The following is a 13,757-nucleotide window of genomic DNA, read 5'->3' as shown; positions in this document are numbered from 1 at the left end:
CCCGGAGACTCGAACGAGCCGATTGAGATCACTGGGAGTAAAGGAGGGAGTACAGTGCAGAACTGCTGAGGTCGAACAGAAACGGAACTAATTTGGACTATTAATTTTGGCGCAAAACCGAGGAGAAAGTTTCTTTTCTTTCCGAAGGGACAGCGTGAAGAAGGAAGATCTCAAAGTGGAACCGGGCGGCAACTGAAAAGGCGAGCAAAGAGGAAGGGGCAAAATACGGAGCAGCGAAGAAAGTTTTAAAAACTTTAAAATAGACAAACGAAGGTGAGGAGAAATAACTTAAACAGAGGAGATTAAAAGAAGAATGGACTCTTTTTTTTTTTTTTTTTTTTTTTACCCCCGCTGCTAGCTGCCTGAGCGGAAGGAGTGAGAAAATCTTGGCAAAGTAAGGATTACATACAGTGACTGTGCAGAATAGAGGCCGCCATACTGTAACCGGAAAAGACTTCAACAGTTGTAAAAGAATTTGTTTTTTTTTTTTTTCCTCTTTATTGAAAACATATTGAGGCCAACAAAAACATTGAAAAGCACTGCTCCAACTTATCATTATTTTCTTTACTTAAGTATAGATGAATTAATATTAATGTTATTTATTGGAATTAATCAATTAAGAAATATAGAGTATACCTAATTAGTTTAGAAAATATTTATAATACATAGAGATTTAGAAGTATTATTATTAGAGCATTATATTACGATTAATTAATTAATTATTATATATTAACCAGTATATATTATTAGAATATTTTATGTTTGTGGATTTTATTGAATAATTAATTACTAGATATTAAGATACTAAGAATTGATTAATTGTCTTTAATTGATTATAGTCTTTAATTAGATAAGATATTTATTTATATATATATTTATACTGGTAGCAATATTTATACTCATATTTATATTTATATTTATATCTATATTCTTATCACATTCTTAACTGAATTATATATAACTTTACATAGAGAGAATTAATTATTTAAAAGAATTTATCTATTTAAAGAAGGTTTATTGGATTGATCTTTTATAAGGAGAGGGGGGAAAAAGAGAAAAGAAAAGAAAGGAATTATAGAAATTATAGAAATTTGGATGGTGACTTGGGAGAAAGTTGATAAAATACTGGGAGAACAATACAAGATTTTGAAAGAAATGACTAGCACTACCACAACCACGTTGAAAACAGCTAAGAAGCCAACACCATTTTTAACAGGAACAACGGCCTCCCCAGTGACACAGAAAACCTTGGAGGGAATGTTTGCATCAGACAAGCAACCCAGCACACCTAATATGCCAACAATGCAGGCCACGCTCATAACAATTCAGGAAACTATGGCCAAAATGCAAGAGTGTATGACCAGAAACCATGAACAATCCAGAAAAGACATGGACGAGGTAAAGAGAGAAGTCAAGAATGACATTCAAAAGATTGATGGAAAAATGGACTTAATACAAGAAATCATTCAAAAAAATGACCAAAGGATAAAAGAAATAGAACAAAAAACTGAATTGACGGAAGAAAAACTAGAAGCATTAGATACAAAAATGACAGGATTAAATAAGGAACTTGAGAACACCGTGGCCCAATTAGAAATGGAGAAGGCAGCATTCTATTTGCGTTTTCAGAACGTAGCGGAAGACCGGGAGGAAGATCTGACGATGGTAATGGCTGAGATGATAGCAGAGGCACTCCAGAGAGAAAAAGACGAGATAATTAATGAACTAGACGAAGTTTACCGAGTCCACACTAACTATGCACGACAAAACAAACTCCCTCGAGAGGTACACATAAGATTTGTAAGAAGGAAGGTGAGGGATATTGTATATAAGATAACAAAGGATGAACCAATGTATTATAGAAATAAAGAAATAATCACCCTAAAGCAAGTACCTAAAAGAATACGAGATTTGCGAAGAGATTATTGGTTCCTGGCCACGTTACTAAACAGAAGATATATACCATTTAAATGGATAACCCCGGAAGGAATGTTAATAACGTGGCAGGGAAAGAAAATCAAGGTGGACTCGCACAGCAAAGCAAAAGAACTATATGACCAAATGATGGGTGCTGAAGCAACAAATGGTAATAGAGAAGAAGAAGGACGAAATATCAAAGGAAAACAGAAGAGAGATCGGGAAAGAACACCACAACAAGGAGGGAAAGTAGATGAAGAAGAGACCCAGGAAGAGGAAGGAGTGCAGACAAGAGGTAAAAAAAAGGAACAGGAAGAAATAAAGAAGAAACAACAGGAAAGTCAATAAAAAAAAAAAAATGGAACGGACTTTAAAAATACTATCTGTAAATGTTAATAGACTCAACTCACCATCCAAACGACACCAAACTTACAAAAAACTTTTGAAACAAAAATCAGACATTGTGTGCCTCCAGGAGGTACATATAAGAAAACAGGATATTAAATATATACAATATAAAAAATTAGGTAAAGAATACGCTTCATTGGCAGAGGAAAAAAAAAAAGGAGTGGTGGTATATATTAAGGAAGGAATAGACAGTAATATGAGGTATGCGGATACAGAAGGTAGGATAGTCATGGTAGAGCTAAATCTTGACCTCAAAAAGATATTATTGGTAGTAATATACGCCCCAAATAGTCAACAATTAGAATTCTACAAAAAAGTGCATGAGAAAATTATAGAACAAAAAATGGAGAATGTCTGTTTGATTGGGGATTTTAACGCAATCTTAGATGTAAGAAAAGACTATGAATGTGGTCAGCAAAACAAAAATAAAAAAAATATATTACCTAAAACCTTTATGGATATGGTGGAAGAGTTAGATATGGTAGATAGCTGGAGATGTCTTAACCCCGAAGCAAGAAAGTATACATATTATTCGAATCCGCATAAATCATGGTCAAGGTTGGATATGGTTTGGGTAACTAAGATGTTAATAACGGAAATAGAAGAAGTAGATATTTTACCAAATAATTGGGCTGACCACAACCCGATAACGATGAAGTGGAGAGGCCAGCAGAGAAAGAAGAATAGATGGACTATGAACACACAGACACTGCAAGAAAAAGAGTATAAGAATTACATAGAAAAGGAGCTAGAATGGTTTTATAAGGAAAACACAAAGCAACAAACTTCCCTACAAAACCTATGGGATACAACCAAAGCATATGTAAGAGGCCTCACGATATCATATAATGTAAAACGGAGAAAAGAGAGAGAGAAAGAATATAATAAATTATTAGAAGAAATTCAAAATTGGGAATGTAATTTGCAAAGAAACCCAGGGGATGAAAAAACAAGGTTAAATTGGTTAACAGCAAAACATAACCTAAACATATTAGAGCAGGGGAATTATGTAACAGCATTGAAATATACAAGACAAAACTATTTCGAAAACGCAAACAAACCAGGGAGATGGCTGGCGTATAGGCTGAGGAAGGAAAGAGAAAAAAGAACAATTCAGAAATTACGAGATGATGAGGGAAGGATTCAATGGGCTCTAGAGGGAAAAAAAGACATAATAGTCCAATATTATCAAAAATTGTACGAAAAGGATATAGCAACAGAGGAGGAAATCGAATATTATTTAAAAGGGGAGGGATTGCAAATACTAACAGAGGAAGAAAGAGAATTATTAAATAAGGAGATTACGATGGGGGAATTAAAAGAGGCACTGAAGAGGCAAAAAAATAACAAAACCCCGGGGACAGACGGTTTACCAATAGAATTCTATAAGACATTTGGAGATCCATTAAATGGAATACTGTTAGAAATATATAATGAGGCCCTAATGGAGGCAAAGCTACCCAACACATGGAAAGAAGCATATATTTCCTTAATACCTAAAGAGGGGACAGATACCACATTAATAAAAAATTACAGGCCGATTTCTTTGTTGAATACCGATTATAAAGTTTTCATGAGTATAATTGCCAATAGGATGAAAATAATATTACAAAATAAAATACACCAGGACCAAAATGGTTTTCTGCCTACAAGGCAGATAAAAAACAATTTAAGAATAGCATTGGATGTTTTAGAATATTATGAGGTGCATCCAGAGAGACAGGTAGCACTGATCTTTCTGGATGCACAAAAAGCGTTTGACCAAGTCAATTGGCAATTTATGAAGCAACAAATCAAAAGTATGAATTTTGGAGAAAGATTCACTAAAATGATAACATCGATATATCAGAATCAGAAAGCATGTGTTTTGGTGAATGGTGACCCAACAAAATTTTTTGGAATAAATAAGGGAGTAAGGCAGGGATGTCCACTCTCCCCTTTACTATTTATTTTAACATTGGAAAATTTACTAATCAGAATTAGAGCAAATAAAGAAATTCAAGGACTAAAGATCAAGAGAGAGGATTACAAGGTCCAAGCATTTGCAGACGACCTTGTTTTTTTCGTAGAAAACCCATTAGAAAGAACACCAAAATTAATAAAAGAGATTGAAAAATTTGGAAAGGTAGCAGGTTTAAAAATTAATAAAGAAAAGACAAAAATGATAACAAAAAACATGACAACAAAACAGGTAGAGAAATTAGTAAAAGAATCCGGTCTGCAGACAGTTAAAAAAGTTAAATACCTAGGGATAAATTTGACGGCCAAAACGACAACAATAAAAGAAGACAATTATGATACTTTAGTCCAGAAAATAAAGGAAGATTTAGAAAAATGGGGGAAACTAAAATTGTCTTTATTGGGGAAAATAGCAGCAATAAAATCAAACATACTGCCAAGACTCCTTTATTTATTCCAAACAGTTCCAATAAAATTAGATAAGAAATTCTTTGATAATTTGGATAAAATAACAAAAAAATTCGTGTGGGGAGGGAAGAAATCAAGAATAAAATTGAATATACTACAAGATGATAAAAGTAGAGGTGGATTTGGACTCCCGGCATGGGATAAATATTACAAGGCCGCCAGTTTATTATGGATTAAAGATTGGATAACCTTAGATAATCAAAGATTGTTAAATTTAGAAGGGCATGATTTAATGAAGGGATGGCACGCTTTTATATGGAGTTCAGGAAATAAAATATATAAACATTTTAATAACCATACAATTAGGAGATCTTTAATTAACACATGGCTACAAATTAAACAAAAACACTACATGAAAATTCCCGGCTGGCTATCGACTATAGAAGCAATAACTCACCCCAACATATTATCAAAACAAAAGATTCTAAGATACAGAGAAATAGTAGATGTTCAGGGGAAATTGAAAACTAGGGAAGAGCTCAAAGAACAAGGAATAGGAATAGACTGGTGGCCCTACTCGCAAATAAAAGTAAGATTCAGAAAAGATCAAGAAGAAGAAGGAATAGATTTAAAACAAAATCGATTAGACAAACTATTAGAATCAAAAGAAGGGAAATTAATTTCAAAAATCTACAAATATTTACTCGAATTCGATCTGGCAGAAGAGTTGGTCAAAGGGCAGATGATAGCCTGGGCGAGGAACATAGGGCATAATATACAATTAGAAGATTGGGAAAGAGCATGGGAAGATAACTATAGAATGACAAAATCAGTATCATACAAAGAAAATCATTATAAAATGTGGTACCGATGGTATCTGCCACCCGCAAGGTTAGCAAAAATGTATCCAAATGTGAACCCGGCCTGCTGGAAATGTAAAAAAGCGCAGGGAACTTTTTACCATGCTTGGTGGCTTTGCCCAAAAATCAAAAAATACTGGAACAAAATAAAAACATGGATATTAGAGATAACAAATCACGAAATTGAATTAACACCTGAAGTCTTTTTACTCGGCATGATCAATAAGAATATTAGGAAGGACATAAAATACCTAATACTCCACATTATAACAGCGGCAAGATTAGCGTTGGCACAACTTTGGAAAATAGACCGTTTGCCAACTGATCAGGAAGTAATACAGAAAATCTATGTATGCGCAGAGATGGATAAATTAACCCTAAAATTACAGGATAAGGAAGATTCAAAATACTTTAAAATAGGGAATAGCTGGTACCAGTGGATAAGTCAGAGAGAGGGAATGTTTAGAGATGAAAGTTAGGAGAAATTAATGTAAATAAACAACTGCACTGTCAGAGAGATATAGAAAGAAATAAGTCACCGTGTGTATATATATATATATGTATATATAACATTAGAAAGTAGTTGATAGATGAAGTTGAGCATTATATATGTATAGTATATGTACTTGTAATTTGTGTGTTTGATTAAGAAAAACTTGTTCAGTTTTTCTTATAATTGTTTTAAATGTTCTTTTTTTAAATACGAATAAAGTTTGTTTAAAAAAAAAAAAAAGGAAAAAGGAGGCAGGGAATCAGGCAATTTTGATAGGATCCAAATTGGGTTCTTTCTGGGTCCCTTTAACTGCTGGATCCCTCAACATTTGGAACTTGGCCAAAAGAGGGTCATGTGCCTTGGGGGTTCAGCATCATTAAGCTATGCAGTATTTTGTTTTTGCAGAAGTGGTTCAAGGGAGGTGGGATTTTGCTTTCTGTCCTGGATTGCTGTATTACTTTGGGATTCAGGAAAAGATGCCTCACCTAAGCAGAAATAATGGAGGGAGCTCACCTGGGATGATGGAACAAAGCACAAAACAACATGACAACCACAAAGGGTGTGATGAGAAGTTTATCCAGAGCTACATTAATGAGTGGAGCTTCCGTGTCATCATATTCAACATGTATCATCATTTTCTTAGTACATATTTATCTTTCCTCTTACATTTAAATTTAATGTATTGCAACATATTTCCCCCATATTTCTTATTTTTACACTGCCTATTGTCTATATTCAGTCTCTATCCATTGATAAAATTGCCCCCATATGTTGTAACACTCCAATTCTTCCTTCCCACTAATTGCTAATGTTAATCTACTCATTTCTGCACATTCTAATATTTTCTTAATTAGCTCCCCCTTTGTAGGAATTTTTTCTGCTTCCCAATTTTGTGCAAATACCATTCTTGCTGCCTTTATTACATGTATAATCAAATATGTATTTTCTCTACTAAATTTTTCCGGTAAGATACCCAACAGGAACAGCTCCGGTTTAAGATCAATGTGTTTCTGTATCAGTTTTTGTGATTATTGTGATTATTGTGCCCAATAATTTCTCGCTTCTGGACATGTCCACCACATGTGATAGTACGATCCCGATGTCTGGTGGCATTTCCAACATTTAGCTGATTTATCTTTGAACGTTTTTGCCAATCTATTTCCAATGACATGTGCCATCTATAAAACATGTCACCGGAAAGATTGTCAAAAATGTTCAAAGATAAACTTTCTTTAAATTTTCTGCTTCCCAATTTTGTGCAAATACCATTCTTGCTGCCGTTATTACATGTATAATTAAATATGCATTTTCTCTACTAAATTTCTCTGGTAAGATACCCAATAGGAACAGCTCCGGTTTAAGATCAATGTTTTGCTGTATCATTTTCTCTAGCCATATTCGAATTTTTGCCCAATAATTTCTCGCTTCTGGACATGTCCACCACATGTGATAGTACGGTCCCGATGTCCGGTGGCATTTCCAACATTTAGCTGATTTATCTTTGAACATTTTTGCCGATCTATTTCCGGTGATATGTGCCATCTATAAAACATGTCACTGGAAAGATTGGCAAAAATGTTCAAAGATAAACTGTCTTTAAATTTTTAAATAAATGTTGTACCAAGATGTTACACTGATTGATTAATGATGAATTGTTTGTTTAAAAATTAAAAGGAAATATTTTTCTCAAAAAAAAAAAAAAAAGTGGAGCTTCCCTTGACAGAGGCAGTCTACATACAAAAATCTGCCTTTTATGCAAAAATATGAGAACTGAGCTGCTTTAGTGAGAATTTTTTTGCCATAATTGGCAGCTCATATCCTACAGTTGTGAAGTGAGTTGTGAAGTTGTTATGTCATTATGTCCAATGACTTTGTGAGACACCAGATGTGAAAGATACCAATACTGATGAAGTCACCCTGGGACAGCGCAGCCGTCATAAATACATGCCAGTGGCTAAACGCCTGGATTTTGACCACATGACCACGGGGATGCTGGAACAGTCATAAGTGTGAAAACTGGCCAAGGCCACTTTTGTCAGTCGTGCTATAACTTCACTAAGTCACTAAGCAAATAGTTGTAGGTCAAGGACTATCTCTACAGTGCTTTAAAAATAATCCAAAATAGCCCCCAAATTGGAACCCACAGAGGTCAAAAAATTTCCTGAAACAATCCGGCAAAACTAGCCCATTTTGGGAGAAAAGCTGTCCAGCTGCCCACAACTGTTTCCATCTTGCAGTTCCACTCAATCCCCAAACTTTGAGAGGGTGGCTGAAGCCCCTGGAGGTTTATCTGTCTCCTCAGGGTCACCCGAGTGGTGCGAATGGTTCTTGCAGTCTGCAATTTTCCCCTCTGGAAATCCATTCCTGCCCCCACACCATGCAAAGGGGGTTCAGCCCAATTGCATCGGTAAAAGTCTGTAGAGATTCTCCGTCATCCAGGTCAGGACTGTCCCAAAGGTGCTTTGCTCAGGAGGCAACTGGACTTTCTGGTTTTTTCATTTGAAGGTGTTTTGCTTTTCATCCCAGAAGCTTCTTTGGTTCTGAAGAACTGAAGAAGCTTCTTGGATGAGAAGTGAAACATCTTCAAAGAAAAGCTTCATGAATGCAGGCTCAACTGCCAGTTACCATCAGTTATCAGAGTGAAGATGCCTTCGGAGAGGTAGGTTGGTTTCTGAAGGGCTCCTGGACTCTGGGAAATCTTCCCTCTATTTGCAGCCAATTTACCAGAGTTGTATTGCAAGGGTGAAAATGCCCATTTCGCCTCTTACCTGCCTGGGTGCCCCTCCAACCTCTGCCCCCCCCACCCTGCCTAGGGAGGGAGCCTGGATGGGGGGGGGAGTCCCAGTCCCAGAAGGGCCCCTCAACCTCTGCCTGCCAGAATGCAGGGGGGGGGGGCGAAGGGGAGACCGGACCCCAAAGATCAAAGGGAGCCCCCCCGCCTCACCTCTACACGGGACTCGGGACTTGTGCAGGCGCCCTCTGGCTGCTTGAAGGAAGGCGGACGCTGATTTAGCTGATGAAGAGAAAGCCTTGTAATGAGGGACTTTCAGTCAACTCACTGCAGTGCCAAAAAAGCTGTTTTAAAAAAACAATACAACACATTAAAACATGGAAAATGAAAACAAAGAAAAGCCAGGCGCCAATCCATGCCAACTTCTCCTTGTCTGACCTCCCAGCGCCTGGGGAAAAGCCGGGTGTTTAAGGGTGAAAGGTTGGAGGCCCTTTGAGAATCTGGCTGGTATCTCACAAAGCTTCCTTGGCCTTAGAGAGTCCCTTTAGCAGTTTCTGCTGGAAGACAAGGGGACCTTTGAGAGAATCCAATTGACAAGAGTTTCTGATGTCTGTGGAGGGTCTTACATGGTATGGACAGTTCACACCCCCAACAATGGAGGCCAAATTAGCCCTAGATTCAGCCACAGCACACTTGCTTCAATCAGGCACTGAGTGGGAATATTTAAAGGCAATTTATTAGATTATTGTAGCAAAGAGATTTCCCTTAATGAAAAGAGGGAATCTAGGACACAGAATCGGGTTTCATTTTATACTCCATACAATAGAAAAAGTACAAAATAAGAGTTGATTGCATGGAAGAAATAAGGGTGGATAAAAATTGATTAAAAAAAATAAATAAATCATAATTTTGATTTAAATGGGATTTTTTTGTTATTTTTTATCAAATTTATTTTAATAAAATACTTTTGGGATAAAAATCCCATTGGGATTTCTATGCTATGCTATGCTATGCTATGCTATGCTATGCTATGCTATGCTATGCTATGCTATGCTATGCTATTCAAATAGAATAGCATAGCATAGCATAGCATAGCATAGCATAGCATAGCATAGCATAGCATAGCATAGAATAGGAGTTTTTTATTGGCCAAGTGTGATTGGACACACAAGGAATTTGTCTTGGTGCATATACTCTCAGTGTACATAAAAGAAAAGATACGTTCATCAAGAATCATAAAGATAATTTTCCATTTAAGATACATTAATAATTTAGTCTATTCAGGTTGAAATGGAGCTTAGTTATGTAGCATGAAGCTGTATATTCTGCAATATTTACATTTCTGCTAAACTCATTCAATGAATCCAAGCACCGCAAGCTGAAATAACATGCACTGCATTGATACATCCACAGAGTTTCACAGTAACCATGAGATAACTCATAAAGCAAAGGGCAGGAATATTCCTTTTCCCCATTTTTCTTCAAATACACTGTATGTAGACTACAAACTGTATGATTGTTGGAAGAGAAATGCACCTGTACCCTCAGCCTCTAAGTGTGAGGGGGAAGGGCAAGCAGTAAAAATGGAAGTGAAACCTCCTAAGCAGCTTATAAATATAACATTAAAGAGCACCTGTCATTTCAGATCCATCATGGCAGGGCCTGTGAGAGGGCATCCACTCACCTGCTGCCAGCCACGTCCCTCACCTGGTTGTGTCACTGATGCATCACCAGCCGCCCTATTAAAATGAATGGGACTGTCGGCGAGTCAACAGTGGCTCAGAGGAGGAGCTGCTGCGGGACAGACATGACAGTTGCTTTTTAAAAATTATGATTTAAAAAGTTGATTTAAATCTTTTTAATAGCGATTTATATAATGATTTAAATTGACATGATTTAAATCAACGTGATTTAAATGAAATCCACCTTGGAAGAAATCATCCTGCTCAATTATGGTTATATCAGAGACATGGACAGTAACAACCCATAATATTAAGCATAATCACTGAAATGAGCCTTGCATTAAAAGAACATTCACATGGGAAATGGCATGTCTGTTGTGAAAAGGTACAATTTAAACCAGTTGAAACATCTAGCATGTACAATTGAAAAAGTCCTTTATTTGGCAGTTATTATTTATCCTTATTGTCTTCTTTAATCATTTGGAGTAAAGAGCAATAATTCCTCTTATTGGAATTATTATAATGATGATGAATATGCACTAGGTAAATTCCTAGGGTGTCTATACACACTTAGCCAAATTAAATATACAATTCAATTCCCAAGATACACCGTGACTGAAGGTTTTCTCACACTCAGGTATGTTTATGATTTTTCTCCCACGTGAATTCTTTGGTGTCGATTGAGGCTACTATGCTCAATATAGCTCTTTCCACACTCCAGGCATTAATGTGGTTTTTCTCCTGAGTGGATCCTTTGATGTTTATAAAGGTTTCCCCTCTGACTGAAGCTCTTTCCACACGCCAGGCATTTATGTGGTTTTTCTCCTGAGTGGATCCTTTGATGCTGGGAAAGTTGTCCTTTCTGACTGAAACTCTTTCCACACTCCAGACATTTATGTGGTTTTTCTCCTGTGTGGATTCTTTGATGTATCTGCAGACTTCCTCTCCTACTGAAGCTCTTTCCACACTCCAGGCATGTATGTGGTTTCTCTCCTGTATGGATCCTTTGATGTATCTGCAGACTTCCTCTCCTACTGAAGCTCTTTCCACACTCCAGGCATTTATGTGGTTTCTCTCCTGTGTGGATCCTTTGATGTCTATAAAGAGTTCCTCTCCTACTGAAGCTCTTTCCACAATCAAGACATTTATGTAGTTTTTCTCCTGAATGGATTGTTTGATGCTGGGAAAATTTTCCTCTCTGACTGAAACTCTCTCCACACTCCAGGCACTGATACGGTTTCTCTCCTGAGTGGATTGTTTGATGAATATAAAGATTTCCTCTCTGATTGAAGCTCTTTCCACACTCAAGGCATTTATGTGGTTTTTCTCCTGTGTGGATTCTTTGATGCAGGTAAAGACTTCCTCTTCTACTGAAGCTCTTTCCACAATCAAGACATTTATGTAGTTTTTCTCCTGAATGGATTGTTTGATGCTGGGAAAGTTGTCCTTTCTGACTGAAACTCTTTCCACACTCCAGGCATTTATTTGGTTTTTCCCCTGAATGGATTGTTTGATGCTGGGAAAGTTGTCCTTTCTGACTGAAACTCTTTCCACACTCCAGGCACTGATACGGTTTCTGTCCCCAGTGGATTTTTTGATGCAGGTAAAGATTTCCTCTCCGAGTGAAACTCTTTCCACACTCCAGGCATTTATGTGGTTTTTCCCCTGTGTGAATTGTTTGATGTTCATACAGAGTTTCTCTCCTACTGAAGCTCTTTCCACACTCCAGACATTTATGTGGTTTTTCTCCTGAGTGGATTGTTTGATGAATGTAAAGATTTCCTCTCTGATTGAAGCTCTTTCCACACTCCCAGCACTGATACGGTTTCTCTCCTGAGTGGATCCTTTCATGTCTGTGCAGACTTCCTCTCCAATTGAAGCTCTTTCCACAATCAAGACATTTATGTGGTTTTTCTCCTGAATGGATTGTTTGATGCTGGGAAAGTTGTCCATTCTGACTGAAACTCTTTCCACACTCTAGGCATTGATACGGTTTCTGTCCCCAGTGGATTTTTTGATGCAGGTAAAGATTTCCTCTCCGAGTGAAACTCTTTCCACACTCCAGGCATTTATGTGGTTTTTCTCCTGTGTGAATTGTTTGATGTTCATACAGAGTTTCTCTCCTACTGAAGCTCTTTCCACACTCCAGACATTTATGTGGTTTTTCTCCTGAATGGATTGTTTGATGCATGTAAAGATTTCCTCTCTGATTGAAGCTCTTTCCACACTCCCAGCACTGATACGGTTTCTCTCCTGAATGGATCCTTTCATGTCTGTGCAGAGTCCCTCTCCTACTGAAGCTCTTTCCACAATCAAGACATTTATGTGGTTTCTCTCCCCAGTGGATCCTTTGATGTGTATAAAGGTTGCTCCTCCAACTGAAGCTCTTTCCACACACCAGGCACTTATGAGGTTTTTCTACCCAATGGATCCTTTGATGTTTATAAAGATGTCCCCTCTGACTGAAGCTCTTTCCACACTGAAAGCATTTATGAGGTTTTTCTCCTATGTGGATCCTTAAATGACTTTCAAGATGGCCAATTGTTTTGAAGGATTTTCCGCATTCGGGGCATTGATGTTTCCTTCCTCCCTTCTGGATCCTTCGGGGCTTTGGGGGTCTTCCGAAGGAGCCTCCGCCCTCCAGGCTCATCTCGGCGTCTCCGCCCGTTTCCTCCTCCCTGCATCGCCCTCTAGGCAGCCGCCTTTCCCGGGCTTCCCCTGGGCTCCTCCCTCCTGCGTCCCCGGAGCCCCCCGGCCTTTCCCTGCCATCTCCCACGGAAGCCGCGCCGGGACCGGGCAAGGCTGCTCCACGGGGCCCGCTCTCCTCCTCCTCCTCCTGGGCGGCGCCTCTTTCCTGCATCCGCCACCATCGTCCATCTTCCTGCAGGGGAGAAAGAGAAGAGGGTCACGGCTGCGTCCCCTTCCCTGCAGGGCAGGCCCAGGCCCAGGCCCCTGCCTCCCACGGGCCTCTTGGGCATTCTCCAGGCGGACACGGCCTCCTTCCCAGCCTCCCGTCTCCCTCCCCGCCCTCAAGACTAGGCCTCAGGATCCCTGGCCTGCCTTATTCAGAGACACTCTCCCGGACTTCAACTCCCAGCATTCCCTGCGCCAAACCTGCATCATCCGCGCTACTCTGTCGTCGATTCAGGGAGCTCCCTTTTGCCCGTTTTAATTTTCTCTCCAAATACTTCACTTCTTCGTCCAGAGGATCGGCCCCACGGAGTCACCCTACCAATCGCTGCCTTCCTCAGAACGACCAATGGGCGTCCTCCTTTCTCCAATCAACCAGACGGCTCCTG

At 38.5% G+C, this 13,757-nt stretch overlaps 2 protein-coding genes across 2 annotated transcripts in view; both read right to left on the bottom strand.

Annotated features, from left to right (window-relative positions):
* Window positions 1-13,730, bottom strand: part of LOC132711955 (uncharacterized) — a 29,350-nt gene extending 15,620 nt beyond the window's left edge. The window contains 2 exon segments of the mRNA XM_087879859.1: window positions 11,304-13,339; window positions 13,573-13,730. Of these exon segments, the coding sequence (XP_087735985.1) occupies window positions 11,304-13,339; window positions 13,573-13,581 (2,045 nt within the window). The 5' untranslated portion in view covers window positions 13,582-13,730.
* Window positions 1-13,757, bottom strand: part of LOC148111737 (uncharacterized) — a 78,479-nt gene that overhangs the window by 25,594 nt on the left and 39,128 nt on the right. The window lies entirely within an intron of this gene.

This window comes from Pantherophis guttatus, chromosome 16, assembly GCF_059756535.1.
Source record: "Pantherophis guttatus breed Tessera chromosome 16, ASM5975653v1, whole genome shotgun sequence".
In the NCBI taxonomy this organism is placed as follows: Eukaryota; Metazoa; Chordata; class Lepidosauria; order Squamata; family Colubridae; genus Pantherophis; species Pantherophis guttatus.
This window is presented reverse-complemented; position numbering and strand designations above follow the sequence as displayed.